Source organism: Monodon monoceros, unplaced genomic scaffold, assembly GCF_005190385.1.
Source record: "Monodon monoceros isolate NGI ecotype Baffin Bay Population unplaced genomic scaffold, NGI_Narwhal_1 Super_Scaffold_14, whole genome shotgun sequence".
Taxonomy (NCBI): Eukaryota; Metazoa; Chordata; class Mammalia; order Artiodactyla; family Monodontidae; genus Monodon; species Monodon monoceros.
In genome coordinates this window covers 23695041-23712486 of record NW_021703770.1, presented here as the reverse complement: position 1 = coordinate 23712486, position 17446 = coordinate 23695041, and the positions used below count along the sequence as shown (strand labels likewise).

The following is a 17446-nucleotide window of genomic DNA, read 5'->3' as shown; positions in this document are numbered from 1 at the left end:
TCTGGCAATTGGGCCTTATTATAACATTTAAAATATAAGTATGAATAAATATAAATACTCTATTAGAAAAACTAATATGTGAGGTAAGATATTGTAAGGAAAGGAATATTTACTGAACATACACTGTCCTAGGAACTATGCTAACTGTATATTACTCATTGTCTCCAATCATTTCATCTCTGCAACGCAATGTTGATGATAGTGATAATGACAGCACTTACATGGGTTGAGCTATACAAAATTGTCAATATTCAGCATTTCTGCCAACAATTTCATATGGTTCAACCTAATACATGCCAGCAGTTGGAGTAATTTCTATATATACAGTATCTCGTTAATCTTCTCAGCAATTATATCATGTTGTGTTATAGCTGAAGAAAGTGGAAACCAAAGGATAACTTGTCCAAAGTCAGCTGAAAAACAAAGCCCTAAACAAATATTTAATCTTCCTTATTCCTAAAATAATTCTATTTTTAATATACATGATTCAGAACCTAGTAACAAAAATCAGGTGAAACATAATTTGGAATGAGAATATATGTATATACATTCACATAAGTGTCTATGTAAATCTACGTTCATATTTTGTATGTGTTTACCTACATTCTGTCATCCTTGTATTTTCTATGTAAAGATTTTCACATTTTCACACACACACACAAACACACACACAAACACACACACACAGATACTGACATCCTTTTCTCTGACAATATTTCCCCTTTGAAATGTCTCCTAAGTTTTATAAGAATTTTCCACTCCCTATAAGATTATTTTATGGATATTTACAGTCCATCAATGAACAGTCCCTTCTTTATCACTTGTTCAGGCAAGATACAAAATAATAAAAAGTTATGCGGGGATCTGTGAAGAGAGAAAATGTACAAAATACAGTTCAGGAGCGAATTCATCTTTTGAACTTAAAATCATTTAGTTTAGTAGTTCTTGAGCTATGATTACCTTTCAAAGTAATAAAGCTATTGTTGCAGCTTTAGACTGTATATACATACTGCCAGTACAAATGACCAATTCATTAAAAAAGGCAAAGGAGTTATTAAAAAAAATAAACAGCCTGAATCAAAGTTATCTAACTGAACTCCCTGCTTTCTAATTGGCTATGCCAGATAATACATGCAGCTCTGGCCACTATAGAAGCACAAATTGGGCACCATCTACTGATTGATAAGTGCTGAGATTAAGCAAATCAAATATTTTCTGGTCTGTTCTCTATTTCTAGACCCAATGTGCTTTAAGTGTCTTTGTGTATAACCATATTTGACTTACCATATTTTTCATGTAATATAAGCTTTGAGTATCAAAGATTTTCTTACTTTGTGTTAAAAAAAGAAGAAAACATTAAATTGTATGTTAATGTAATGGACAAGGTACACATTCACCCTGGAAATTTTAATATAAGTTTTGCAAATTTAATTTAGTAGCTTATTGATCCTGTGATGCTCATGGAGTTGGTCTGACAAAGTCATATGAAACAGAATGTGCTTATGAAATTATGGTCATAGCAGATGAAAGGACATAATCACTAGAAATAAACATTTTCTTATTTATAATGAAATACAATTTAACATAACAGGAAATTTTAAAAAATCCTCTGAAACCATCTGAATGTTCTTTCAAAAAGTTAATGTTATGAAGAGAGAATCCAGAATAATTATGTACAAAGAATTGAAATTGAAACTCTTCATAAATTATTTCACGGGAGTAAAAGCTAAGAACTTAATGATCTGAAATGTCACTTAAAGCTGTAGGATTCTAGAACAGATATAGTTGTGAAACAGAGTATAAATGAATGAGTAATGTGATCCAAAGCATAAAGTTATTCGATGCTAATTTTAGAAAGACTCACAGCAGGTTAAATAGATTAAACATTTTGTATTGAAAAAAATTGATTGATGTTTTAAAACTACATGCAATAAAATATGAACAGCTGGTTCTCTTTTATGCATTTCCATGCAAAAATAATTATTTTCTACTGGGGTAATTACTGACTGATTTATTTCCTATCTCCATTTGCTCACATTTTAATGTCCCTAAATGCTTAGAAGAGGCCGTTCTTTTCAAGTAAATGTATTTGAAATGATAAAAAAGTGTCAAATTTTAATACCTTTGCAATCATTGGTTGAATATATATATTACATTCAATTTTTCAAGGACAATTTCAAACAGTGCCAGATGAAATAGAAATGCCTAGATGATACCAACCGTGATAACTGAGCACAAAAAAGCCACTTGTTGTGAAATCACTGTGGAATTTGATTAGAATCTGATTTGAAGTGCTATAGACTGATTCCAAAGCAGTATTGCCACTGAATTGCCCGATCTGAGGTGAGTTTTGGTCTGGTCCATCCCTATAGGAGAGACATAGAGCAGGGAGGGGAGAAAGGGAGAGTGAGATTGATTTTTTTGGAAAGTTCCACACAAAGTTTAATGAAAGTATTACATATGAGATGATAAAGATGCAGTGGATGAAATAATCAACGGGTGCCAAATCATATTGGTATATGTTTATTTAGGTGATAACATATTTAAAAAGATCACATTTTTCCCCAAAAGAAATGTACCCATATTAGCTGTAATCAATTAAATTGTCTTTGGTTTCCTGACCACAGCCCAGATCTTCCCAAATGCTTGAAGTTTGCCTTCCTTTTATTTTCTTCAAAATAATCTTGAGAACCATAGACTGTTAAATTTAGAATGAATTTTAGAAGTCACATGGTAGTTCAATTAACCAATTGTCAATAATTAATTCAGCTATTTTATTTTTAGTTTAAATAGAGATACATTAATTAACAGGATAATAATAATACAAATATAATATTTTATGATGAATTATTATGACAGAAATTCAGTAGTTGTATTAAATAACTTATTGGAATACAGGCTTTTAAATTTCACTAGTTCCGTATATAGAGAACTTTCTTACCTTAAACTTACTCTGATTTAATTCCCAGGTTTTGCACATTATTTTAATAACAAATTTAAATCATTTTTCACCCATAAAGTTTTTGTTCTACGTGTTTAGCTACTTCATGGGCAAATAAGCTAAAATCTATTTCTCTTGTTTGTCTCATTCTGCAAAACACACACTGTCACCCTCAGTTACACCAATTCAAACATCAGATGGCAATTTGTACAGAGGACTGTGATATATTTTCATTCCTTCCTTGTTTCACTGCTACATACAGTTGAATCAATCAATAACAATGGTCTTGGCTTACCATACAGTAATGAAATCATAGATTGGTTCTGTTTGAAGAACAGTAAAATTGATGTAGATTCCATTCCCAGGGGGTACTTTTACAAGCCAAAAACAGTCTTGAAAGTTTGGGTATTCATCAGGATATCCAGGAGAGTAAATGGTGCCATTCATTGCAGTTATATTCCCTCCACAAAGAGCTACAGAAAAAAACACAAAACAAAATATTTAAGTAGAATCACCATAAACTGATTATAAAGAAAAAGGTAAACATTTCATACCTTTTAAACAGTATAAAAGACATCTGTGTTATGTTTTTACCACAGTTAAGGTATGTAAAATGAAGCTGGAAACCATGAATCAAACAGTGAGCTTTTATTTATTTTTCAGCATGAGGTATGCTACATAGTTATTCACTATCACTAGATTAGTAAATTGCACTGTTTTCTCTTCTTTCAAATACTTTATCCATATATACACTGTTCAACTTTTGTCTTATATCATGTATAAATATAAGGCCTTATAAAGAGGTTCAAGCCATTTTTATTTATAAGGGTTTTTTTTTTTTTTTCTTTAGAAGAAATGAGCCCAAATTCAGTAGTAGTATCTGGGTTACTGGTTTGTATATGAATGATTACTAAACAAACACAGATGCACTCACACAGACATCACACAGAAGAAGCTCTGAAGTGTTAACAAACTTTACTTTCGCATCCAATGAAGAAGGTTAAGTCTCCTGCCAATAATGACAAAACCAGTTATTCATTATGAAGCCTTAGGTCTTTGATCTGGGTACTAACTATAATTCTACAACTAAAAGAAAAACTGTATATTTAGCATGCTATTTGAAGAGGAAAACAAACAAGAAAAGAGTACCAAATCAAGAATTATTAAACATAGATGATATCACCTAAAAGACAGCTTCAATTTAGAAGCATACCTTCACACCTTGGAAGTGGATGATTCCAATTGCGACTCACTCCATGAAGGCAAGTGAGAGCTGAATTTCCAATCAACGTGTAACCAGGGAAACATTCAAATGAAATGGTTTGCCCCACAGTAAAATCATTGCCGATTACAAAACCATTTCGAAATGGGCGTGGATCAGGACAGCTTTGCAACTGATAGGCTGGAAAAGGTAAAAAGAAAGTTTTTCCGTTTTGAATTTTGAAAGACCAAAGAGTATTATTTACAACCTGCAAAATAGATGTAGTGCTGCTTGCAGTTGAATATAAATAGTAATTCAGGTTTATAATAAATGATATCAGTGCATGATATGAATTTATGTATAATTTTCATATTAAATTTTTAGTACAATTTATTAAGATGCATTGTTTTTTCTCCTACTTATGAAATCTATCTAAATTATAAGTTTTAGTGAAAATGTAAATTACCCTATAGACATAATTTTAATCAAACATATTCTGATCCCTTTACCTATAATGCAACTGCTTCCTGGTTCATTGTATGTACATAAAATAAAATAAATATGTGTGTAAGCCTAATTCTGAGCGTTTTTGAACCTTTTTTTAGCTAATTTTTCCTCTAAAAGAAACAAACCACACTATCTCTCTATTGAGTTTCTCCAAAGAAGTTATTTAACAATATAAAGTATTAGGAAACAAATTTCCTTCTAATATAAATTTTGCACTTCAGTTATCATGATATTTTTGGCACTGTAGTGTAACTGTTTATTTGTTCATACTACTCTTGTTCTACATTCTGCATGAGATCAAAGTTCCTGTTTTTTTATCATTGTATCTTAAAAGCCTTGCTTATTGCCTTTCACATAGTAGGTCCTTAATAAACATTGTTGAATAAATTTTGAACCTATAAACCGTACATATACTCGTATCGTATTAATATTTGAGACTTTATTTTTAAGAAGTTCAAAATCACATTATAATTAATAAAATTTAAATTACCAGCAGAGACTACTTTGCTACTGACCATTAAATTCCTTTTATAAAAAACTTTTTTTATTTTTTAGTAATTCCAAAATTACACAAAGGTTTCAAGATTAGTAAGAACTCCAGTATGCCTTCAGCCACGTTTTCCAATTGTTAACTCTGACACATTTTCTTCATCATTCTCTCTTCCTCCCCCCCCACCCCCCCCCGTCTATATATACATATATATATATATATATATATATATATATATATGTATGAACACACTTTCTTCTTTCCAAATTAGTTGAGAATAAGTTGACCCATCACTGCTACTTCATAAAGAAAAGGATACTTCTATGTAACCACAAAATTGAGAAAATTAACGTTGAGACCATTAAATTCTAAATTCCCAAAATCAAAAACTTATATTTAAAGCTGAATAAGCTACCATAAGTTGCTTATTAAAATATTACTCTAATTTTTAAATTAAAGGTTTCAGAATTAATGAACAGTCTTTTAAAGATATTTGGTGCTTTTATTCTAATTTTTTTCATTTGAATTAATATTCCACAAACAAAATATATCAAAACCAAAAGAATCATGTCAATTGAAGACAAACGTATATCATTTGATCATTAGGAGTTGGGATATATTATTCTATGAAACAAACACTTTCAATTTTCACTCACATGTAAAAGATAATTTTTTTCCAGTTTTATTGAAATATAACAGGGATATAGCACTGCATGAATTTAAGGTATACAATAAAATGATTTGATTTAGATGTATTGTGAAATGATCATGATATGTTTAGTTAGCTAATCTTGAATAGGGTAAGACTCATAGACAAATGTATGATCCTGTGATATTTTATATAATATTTCACCTTTCTATGCTATTTAGTTTAATAAGGATGAATAAGAAATAGATTTTAAATGTTCAGGAGGAAGTTCCCATCCTAATATCATATATAATACAGGGCTTAACAAACCCAATAACGTTGCCAGTAATAACGTTAACTTTGGAACCAAGTTCTTTAGTAGAAGGGTACACTTAATTGTATACTATGCCTTTTTCCAAAATTCAGAATGTTTTTAAGGTCTAATCGCAAAATCATCTAAAAATAACATTGATTCTGTGAATCTGTATCAATTAACCTATCTCTCAAAAAAATGTCATTAGCTCAACGATATAAATTCAGTAAAAGAAGATACAGTTTTAAAATTCAGTGTACTTGTGTCAATCAAGATGGTTGTGTGGGAAGATGTGGAGTTAGCATCTCCCCACAACTAGGGTGCCTGCCTGCTGCTAATGGGGGACTCTGAGGCCCAAGGAGATAGAAGGAACCCCCAAGTGAACCAGTAGGACGTGGGGGGACTGAGTGGGGAGAAGAAGTGGAGGCCAGACAGGATTGGCACCCCGAGGCCAGGGAGATCAGAAGAGGCAGGCGGGAGGACTCTCTGGGAAGGGCGGGAGAGGAGCAGTGGGCGATCGCCTGGCCCACTCAGGCTGGGGAGCCTGTTGAGCATCCAAGCCGGTACCCCCCCTCTAAAGCCCCCTCCAGGCCACCTGGGTCTTTGGGGGCATAGGAGGGAGGCTGGGGAGATCAGTAGAAGAAGGCAGGAGGAGCCATCCAGGAGGAGTGGGAGAGGAGCGGAGGGCGATTGCCCCGCCCACTCGGGCCCAGGGAACCTGCTGAGCCCTCAGACCCATCCTCAGCCCTCCAAAGCCCCCTCCAGGTTGTGTTGATCCTTGGGGACATAGGAAGGAGGCTGAGTGGAGAGCACGAGAGGCAGGCAGGAGGGGCCCTCCGGGAAGAATGGAAGAGGGATGGAGGGCAATTACCCCACCCACATGGCCCAGGGAGCCTGCTGAGCTCCCAGGCTGGTCCCCTGCCCTCCACAGCCATCGCCCCCGCCCCCCTGGCCCTATTTGTCCTGGGGGTATAGGAGGGAGGCTGGGGAGATCAGGAGAGGCAGGCAGGAGGGGCCCTCCTAGACTGGAGGAGCAACAGAGGAGGGCATTTGCCCTGCCCACTTGAGCCCGGGAAGCCTGCTGGGCTCTCAGGTGAGGTTCCCTGTCCTCTGAGACCAGGAGTGGGCGGCACACCTGGGTCCCTTCTGTTCCTTGAGCCTAAGCCTCACTCCCCACTGCCCCCAGGGCCTATCCAGACCTGTGGGTCCTAAGCATAGGCCCACCCACTGCCCAAACCTTGCCCTTGCTTAGGCCCCACCCTGCACAGCCAAGACCTTCCTCTCTGCCTTTTTTTTCTTTCTTTTCCCTCCTCCTCTTTTTTACTATTGTGGTACTGATGTACATTCTGGATGTTGATTCATCTATATTTTTATTTTTATATTCATTCTAAAACATCTGTTAGTTTCCTAGTCTAATTTTATTTTTCACTTTGTTATTGTTCTCTCTTTTTTTTTTTGCCACCCCATGCAGCTTGCAGGATCTTGGTTCATGAGCTGGGGTCATGCCAAAGCTCCCGCAGCAGGAGCTCCGAGTCTGAACTGCTGGACTAACAGAGAACCTCAGACGCCAGGAAATATTCATCAGAGTGAGGTCTCATGGAGTTCCTCATCTCAGCACCAAGACCCAGCTCTACCCAATAGCCTACAAACTGCAGTGTTGGAAGACTCAGGCCAAACAACCAGTAAGACAGGAACACAATGCCACTCATAAAAAAAGAAAAAAAAAAAGAGACAGCAAAAAATATGTCATAGATGAAGGAGCAAGGTAAAAACCTACAAGACCAAATAAATGAAGAGGAAATAGGCAATCCACCTGAAAAAGAATTAAGAGTAATGATAGTAGAGATGATCCAGAATCTCAGAGGTAGACTGGAGGCACAGATTGAGAAAATAAAAGAAATGTTTAACAAAGATCTAGAAGAACTAAAGAACAAATGAACAGAGATTAACAACACAATAACTGAAATGAAAAATACAGTAGAAGGAATCAATAACAGAATAACTGAGGGAGAAGAACGAATAAATGAGCTGGAAGACAAAATGGTGGAAATAATTCCTGATGAGCAGAATGAAGAAAAAAAGAATGAAAAGAATTGAAGACAATCTCTGAGACTTCTGGGACAACACTGAACGCACCAATATTCGAATTATAGGGGTACCACAAGAAGAAGAGAAAAATAAAGGGTCTGAGGAAATATTTGAAGAGATTATAGTCTAAAACATTCCTAACATGGGAAAGGAAATAGTCACCCAAGTCCAGGAAGCACAGAGAGTCCCATACAGGATAAACCCTAGGAAAAACATACCAAGACACATATTAATCAAACTAACAAAAATTAAGTTCAAAGAAAAAATATTAAAAGCAGCAAGGGAAAAACAAAAAATAACATACAAAGGAATCCCCATAAGGCTATCAGCTGAGTTTTCAGCAGGAACTCTGCAGGCCAGAAGGGAGTGGAAGGATATAAAGTGATGAAAGAGAAAACCCTACAACCAAGATTACTCTACCCAGCAAGGATCTCATTCAGATTCAATGGAGAAGTCAAAAGCTTTTCAGACAAGCAAAAGCTAAGAGAATCCAGCACCACCAACCCAGCTTTATAACAAATGCTAAAGAAACTTCTCTAGGTGGGAAACACAAGTAAAGAAAAACACCCACAAAAACAAACCCAAAGCAATTAAGAAAATGGTAATAGGAACATACATATCGATAATAACCTTGAATGTAAATGGATTAAATGCCCCAACCAAAAGACACAGACTGGCTGAATGGATGCGAAAACAAGACCCATATATATGCTGTCTACAAGAGACCCACTTCAGACCTAGGGAGACACACAGACTGAAAGTGAGGGGATGGAAAAAGATATTCCATGCAAATGGAAATTAAAAGAAAGGTGTAGTAGCAATATTTGTATCAGATAAAATAGACTTTAAAATAAAGACTGTTACAAGAGATAAGGAGGTACACTACATAATGATCAAAGGATCAATCCAAGAAGAAAATATAACAATTATAAATGTTTATGCACCCAACATAGGAGACTTCAATAAATAAGGCAAATGTAAACAACCATGAAAGGAGAAATCGACGGTAACACAATAATAGTAAGGGACTTGCAAACCCCACTTACACCAATGGACAGATCATCCAAAGAGAAAATAAATAAGGAAACACAAGCTTTAAATGACATATTAAACAAGATGGACTTAATTGATATTTATAGGACATTCCATCCAAAAACAACAGAATACACTTTCTTCTCAAGTGCACATGAAACAATCTCCAGGATAGATCACATCTTGGGTCACAAATCAAGCCTCAGAAAATTTAAGAAAATTGAAATCATATCAAGAATCTTTTCTGACCAAAACGCTATGAGACTGGAAATCAATTACAGGGAAAAAAGATGGTAAAAAGCACAAATACATGGAGGTTAAACAGTGAGCTACTAAATAACCAAGAGATCACTGAAGAATCAAAGAAGAAATTAAAAATACATGGAAAGAAATCACAACGAAAACATGATGACCCAAAACCTATGGGAATCAGCAAAGCAGTTCTAAGAGGGAAGTTTATAGCAATTCAATCTCACCTCAAGAAACAAGAAAAATATCGAATAAACAACCTACCCCAAATTTAAAACAACTAGAGACAGAAGAACAAAGAAAACCCAAAGTCAATAGAAGGAAAGAAATCATAAAGATCTGAGCAGAAATAAATTAAATAGAAATGAAGAAAGCAATAGCAAAGATCAATAAAACTAAAAGCTGGTTCTTTGAGAAGATAAACAAAATTGATAAACCCTTAGCCAGACTCATCAAGAAAAAAAGGGAGAAGACGCAAATCAATAAAATTAGAAATGAAAAAGGAGAAATCACAACTGACACTGCAGATATACAAAGGATTATAAGAGACTCCTAAAAAAAACTATATGCCAAAAAAATGGACAACCACAAAGAAATGGACAATTTTCCAAGATTGAACCAGGAAGAATTAGAAAATATAAACAGACCTATCACAAGTAATGAAATTGAAACCATAATTAAAAATCTTTCAACAAACAAAAGCTCAGGACCAGATGGCTTCACAGGTGAATTCTATCAAATATTTAGAGAAGAGTTAACAATGATCCTTCTCAAACTCTTCCAAAAAATTTCAGAGGGAGAAACACTCCCAAATTCATTCTATGAAGCCACTATTCCACTGATACCAAAACTAGAAAAAGATATCACAAAAAAAGAAAATAATAGACCAATATCACTGATGAACAGAGATGCAAAAATCCTGAACAAAATACAGCAAACAGAATCCAACAACAATCATACACTACGATCAAGTGGGATTTATCCCAGGGATGCAAGGATTATTCTGTATATGCAAATTAATCAATGTGATACACCACATTAACAAATTAAGGAATAAAAACTATATGATCATCTCAATAGATGCAGAAAAGTCTTCTGAAAAAATTCAACACTGATTTGTGATAAAAACTCTCCAGAAAATGGGCATAGAGGGAACCTACCTCAACATAATAAAGGCCATATATGACAAACCCACAGCAAACATCATACTCAATGGTGAAAAACTGAAAGCATTTCCACTAAGATCAGGAACAAGACAAGGATGTCCACTCTCACCACTATTATTCAACATAGTTTTGGAAGTCCTAGCCACAGCAATCAGAGAAGAAAAAGAAATAAAAAGAATATAAATTGGAAAAGAACAGGTAGAACAGTCACTGTTTGCTGATGACATGATACTGTACATAGAAAATCCTGAATATGCCACCAGAAAACTACTAGAACTAATCAATGAATTTGGTAAGGTTGCAGTATTCAAAATTAATGCAAACAAACCTCTGGCATTCCTATACACCAATAATGAAAAATCAGAAAGAGAAATTAAGGAAACACTTCAATTTACCATTGCAACAAAAAGAATAAAATATCTTGGAATAAACCTGCCTAAGGAGGCGAAAGACTTGTACTCAGAAAACTATAAAACACTGATGAAAGAAATCAAATATGATATAAACAGATGGAGAAATATATCATGTTCTTGGATTGGAAGAATCAATATTGTGAAAATGACTATACTACCCAAAGCAATCTACAGATTCAATGCAATCCCTATCAAGCTACCAATGGCACTCTTCAAAGAATTAGAACAAAAAATTTTACAATTCATATGGAAACACAAAAGACCCTGAATAGTTAAAGCAATCTTGAGAAAGAAAAACAGCTTGAGGAATCAGGCTCCCCAACTTCAAAATACACCACAAAGCTACAATAATCAAGACAGTATGGTACTGGCACAAAAACAGAAATATAGATCAATGGTACAGGATAGAATGCCCAGAGATAAACGTATGCACATATAATCACCTAATTTATGACACAGGAGGGAAGAACACACAATGGAGAAAAGACAGCCTCTTCAATAAGTGGTGCTGGGAAAACTGGAGAGCTACATGTAAAAGAATGAAATTAGAACACTCCCTAACACCATACACAAAAATAAACTACAAATGGATTAAACACTTAAATGTAAGACCAGACACTATAAAACTCTTAGAGGAAAACACAGGAAAAACACTCTTTGACATAAAACAGAGCAAGATTTTTTTACCCACCTCCTAGAGTAACGGAAATAAAAACAAAAATAAACAAATGGGACTTTATTAAACTTAAAAGCTTTTGCACAGCAAAGGAAACCATAAACAAGACAAAAAGGTAACCCTCAGAATGTGAGAAAATACTTGCAAATAAAACCACAAAGGATTATTCTCCAAAATATACAAATAGCTCATGGAGCTCCATATGAAAAAAACAAACAATCCACTGAAAAATTGGGCAGAAGACCCAAAAAGACATTTCACCAAGGAAGACATACAGATGGCCAAGAGGCACATGAAAAGATGTTCAACATCACTAATTACTAGAGAAATGCAAATCAAAACTACAATGAGGTATCACCTCATGCCAGTCAGAATGGCCATGATCAAAAAATCTAGAAACAATAAATGCTAGAAAGGGTGTGGAGAAAAGGGACCCCTCCTGCACTGTTGGTGGGAATGTAAATTGATACAACCACTATGGAAAACAGTATGGAGGTTCCTTAAAAAACTAAAATTAGAACTACCATATGACTCAGCAATCCCACTACTGGGCATATAATACACCCTGAGAAAACCATAATTCAGAAAGAGACATATACCACAATGTTCTTTGCAGCACTATTTACAATAGCCAGGACATGGAACCAACCTAAGTGTCCATTGACAGATTAATGGATAAAGAACATGTGGCACATATTTACAATGGAATACTACTCAGCCATAAAAAGGAATGAAATTGAGCTATTTGTAGTGAGGTGGATGGATCTAGAGACTGTCATATAGAGTGTAGTAAGTCAGGAAGAGAAAAACAAATGCTGTATGCTAACACATATATATAGAATCTAAAAAAAAAAGAAATGGTACTGATGAACCTAGTTGCAGGGCAGGAATAAAGAGGTAGACATAGAGAATGGACTTAAGGACATGGGGTGGGAGGGGGAAGCTGGGGCGAAGTGAGAGTAGCATCCACATATATACACTACCGAATGTAAAATAGTTGGCTGGTGGGAAGCAGCAGCATAGCATAGGGAGATCAGCTCGGTGCTTTGCGATGACCTAGAGGGGTGGGATAGGGAAGATGGGAGGGAACCTCAAGAGGGAGGGGATATGACGACATGTGTATGCATATGGCTGATTCACTTTGTTGTGCAACAGAAACTAACACAGTATTGTGAAGCAATTATACTCCAATAAAGATCTATTTTTAAAAAATAAATAGAATAAAGAACTAGTGAAAAAAATAATATAAAATTCAGTGTAATTCTCAAATAATATCTAGTGATCCTTGTAATACATTGTGGCACATGTCAATAATATTAATACAGCATTATATCAATAACAGTAACAAATGCTATATCTTTTAGGATTTTATTATGGAAATAGTGAATCTTTTTTCAAGGGCACATTGCCTGAGAAATGTAGTTAATAAAGTTCAGACTCTAGTTTTACCTCATTCAAATAAGAATATTGCCCTGAGAGTTTGAGGGAATTTGATGGCATAGAAAAGAAGATGAAGTCAGGTTCATCAAGCCCTGTGCACTTGCTAGAGAAGGACCACATAGATAGCTCTGAGTCCTCCAGCAGCAAAAAAGAAACTCAGTCAGTTCCCCAACTATTTTTGAAATAATTAGGTTCCTTGGGAACACGGTTAATTTTGAACCAAGAGGTTACAGAAATGATTCCTATTTTATGTAAAGGATGATGTGTGATATGCTGCTCTTAAATTATGTATGCAAGCATAATACAAACTGTAATCATTTTAGACCCATGTAGTTGGATGTTACAATGTCTATTTTAACTACTCTTAAATTTCCTTTTGTGTATATACTTTTGTTCAGCAAATATTTATTGTGCTCTTACTCTTCTAGGCACTTGAGATACATCAATGAACAACACAAAGATGACTGCTCTGGTGGAGCTCACATCCAAAAGTATCACATACTCGTAAATCAACTATACCTCAATAAAAAATAATTTAATTTCTTTATATATATATAATTTAATTATATAATAATATTACAATTATTATATTATAATTTAATTATAATAAAATACTTTTAATTTAAAATTAAAAAAAACAACAAAAATATCACATACTCATTAAATCCTTAATAGTTAGGGCAGATATACAATCAAAGTTTAAGTTAATTTTGATTAAATATTACAGTCATTGGAACTGCATTGTTTGTGTAAAATATCATCATAACTTTAAATATTTAATTTTCAATCTTAGACTTTTAAGATCTGAAATAGTATAGTAGAAATAGCTAAACTGCACTAAATATTTACTAATGATATACATCACGATAAATATTTTACATTCATTTTATCATATAAAGTTCAAAACAACTTATCTGAGAGGTACTATTACTAACACCATTATGAAAATGAAGAAATGGACTTGTGCCCTAGGCCACTTAAGACTGAACATAGAGAATCAGCATTTAAGCCTAGGTCTCCCAGCTGTATATTTCAAAGGGATGAAAATCATGCTCAAGGTCATGCAGCAGTTTTATACTAGAAATAGGCCTAATATGATTGTCAAATTATTTATTTTATATTCTCATAGCAATAGAATGGTATCAAGGAAGGTTATGTTATTCCTTCATTATAAAGTAAAAGAAAATAACTTTACATATAGTAGATGAGTACCACAATATATCTTTTCAATATACTCATTCTGGTATAAAAGCAGAGATAAATCTTGCCTATCCACCATGCCTTGCTTGGCTGCCTTGCCTTGACTTGCTTAATTTGACTGTGTATTAAAATTAATTCAATCCTTTTTTCATGGTTAGAATTTTTAAGGCCTCAGAAAGACATCATTTCCTCCTATATAGTTGACTGAAAATAGCATTATTTAAAACTCTTCCTAACTGAAGCTTGCTTTGATTTAGGTTCCTTTTTTTTCTAAAACACAATATAGAAAATGCTTAGAGTTAGATCGTTAATAGCTGTTTGGAGGCTAAAAAGCTTTCATATTTTTATTATTCCTCTCACCTTGGTATACAATGTGGAACCCTTGTTTGTTTTGTGAATAGTCACTGTGAAAATACAAGCTGGTTTCATGGGTCGTGCTAAATAGGGAAGATGATATTTGAGGACCACTAAGTCGGCCAATAACAGTACTAGTTTCTGCAGATCCACTTCTTACTTCCAAATAATCATGTATGGTTTCTGTAGAAAAATTTACAAACTGCAGATGCACACCTAAGGAAGAAAAACAAACATAATGCTACTCTATTTTTTTTTACCAAATTAAATGTACACATATACACAAACACATACTCGCATTAATGTGCTTAAGATACGTTTCCATTTAAGTTGAGAGGCATACTCTCAAGATCTGGGCCATGGGTCTGCTGTCTGCTCAGGGCAATTAGCTGTGCTATAGTTGAGAGTAACAGAATACTGTTCTCAAATGCCCATTATTTGTCACATGGGAAAATCTCATTTTTACTACATTGTCACCATAGCAAAACTAATCAAGAAAGTGGTTTTCTTGCTCTTTAATACCATTTAAAACTGTATCAACCAATTTTTAAAGATGAAAAGCCACTCAATAATTTGTATTTTGTAAAAGAGAAATTTGAAGCCAAAATATGATTGCAAAGTTTTATATATTAACATAATCAGATTTCACGACTGTGTTAGAAATTAGTCATATACAGGGGATAAATTAACTTCTCCAAAATATCATTTTTAAGCATGTAATTTTCAGCGTGCTCTTTTAGTATTTTCTCATCAGAAAATAAAGCCAAATTTTATGTAATATTCCCAATAAAATCTAGGGGTTATTGCTATATGCTATCATATTACAAAATAGTCTTAATATCTTTATAAACATAACTAGAATATGAGATAGTTAAATATCTCTGGGATGGAAAAAAATAAAATAAAACCTTTATTGATGTATGTTTCCTTAATTCAATTAATATTTGATTTTTACTGAATTTGATGTTTTTTTTCCACAACTACCATTCTGCAAATTGTTAGTAATAAAATCTGACATTTATTGTGTTTTCTTTTTGCTAGGCACTGTTTTAAGTTTTTATACATGCTAACTTATTTAATGCTCATAGTTATGAGAATGAGGAAACGGAGGCACAGAGAAGCTAAATAATATGCTGTTTACACAACATCCTAAAAGAGGTGAAATTCAATTGCAGACATTCTGGCTCCTGAGCTCTTGCTCTTAATAACTAGTGAGGTTCTCAAGTGAAGTCATATTTTGTTCCTGGAAAAAGAGTTCCATGGAAATTTGCTGTTACATTGAAAAAGAGTTCCATGAACAAATAAATTTGGGAATTACTGAAAATATGCTTTAAAATATTAAACACATTCCTGGACAATCAGACAATCTTCTTAAAACTTTCAATGTACTATCTTAATATGTGAGGCTACAAGAAGTGCATATTTTTCTAAAATTTTCCTGAGCCACTTTTCACAAATTATGTTGTCCATAATTATTTCACAGGCAAGAGAAAATACTTCTTTAACTGTTGATGTGTATTCAATTTTCTTTTAAACATTTATAAATTATCTATTCAAATACATTAGAAGCAATATTTGATTTAGCCAAAACTCAAAGAAAACAGTGGGATTATTTAAATGTAAGCAAATCAGAAATGGTCTCATGTTTTCATTTCTAAAATAGAGAGAGATGCATATTCTTTTTAATTTTTAATAAACTTGGTTTTTAAAATCAATGAAGTATTAGCAAGAGCTAAGTTGAAGGTGATATAATGACACTATTGCAAATACACATAATAATTTATTTTAAAATAATTCACTTAGCTCCATAAGTGACATGGGATGAGCCCTCTTAAGTGGCTAGTAAAAGACATAAGGATAACCATACTGTTTCAAATCTATTATTCATTTATTCTCTTTCAATCAAAGGGCATAGGATTTGACTACAACTTCAAATTAAGGGTATTCCCATGTTGTAACCAGAATAATTCTCATTAGAAAGCCCCCCAGCATTCTACTCTCAGTGGCCTACTGGTCTCCCAAAACCTCAGGCCAGTCATATAGTGTTCAAGTTTGTTGAATTTCTTTAGCTTTCTTATCTGCATTTTTCCATGTGTCAGTCTGTTTACCTAGAATTTTTTTCCTGTTCCTCACAAGCTGACCCTCTTTTATGGGCTTACTCTTACTTATATTTAAAGCCACAGTTCACACATCACTTCCTCTGATAAACCTTTTTTGCATTTCCTGGACTAGGCTGGATGCCTGTGTACAATCCTGTACTCTTTATTATACTTCACTGCAATAACATATTTGACTATTTGTCTCCTCATTGTGACTGTAACTTAACTGGGAAAAGGTACAAAGTCTGTTTTACTATGCATTTTATCCCTAGCACCTAGCACAATACCTGGAGTATAATGTGTACATGCTCAGTACAGAATTGTCAAAACTATGAGTTTCTGTGAATTTATGTAAAACATTTCAACATGAATTTTCGTTCTGAGGCTATAGATGCTTTTGGGTAAATGAGGTACCTAAATTTAGTCCTCAGTAAGTGAGATAGTACAGAATATCTTAATTGCTCTAAATCCACCAGGTTTGTACTTTAAGGAGTATCTACTCATCTTATTCTTCTGTGATTTAATGAATAAGTCTATCCTCAATCTAACACTTCTATTTATGCATTTACAGACTAATGGGATATAAAAAAGCTGCAAAAGAATACGTTAGTGACACAAGAGGGAAAATAATTTATTAAATGTAATATAT

The 17446-nt window shown here is 34.0% G+C and overlaps 1 protein-coding gene across 3 annotated transcripts in view; it reads right to left on the bottom strand.

Annotated features, from left to right (window-relative positions):
• The window catches only part of CSMD3 (CUB and Sushi multiple domains 3), a 1080114-nt gene that overhangs the window by 102499 nt on the left and 960169 nt on the right, over positions 1–17446 (bottom strand). For all 3 annotated transcript variants that reach the window (XM_029222726.1, XM_029222727.1, XM_029222728.1), the window contains 4 exons: positions 14705–14914; positions 4155–4343; positions 3237–3414; positions 2221–2366 (listed from right to left, as the gene is read on the bottom strand). In XM_029222726.1, coding sequence (XP_029078559.1) covers positions 2221–2366; positions 3237–3414; positions 4155–4343; positions 14705–14914 — 723 coding nt within the window. The remainder of the gene's footprint in view (positions 1–2220; positions 2367–3236; positions 3415–4154; positions 4344–14704; positions 14915–17446) is intronic.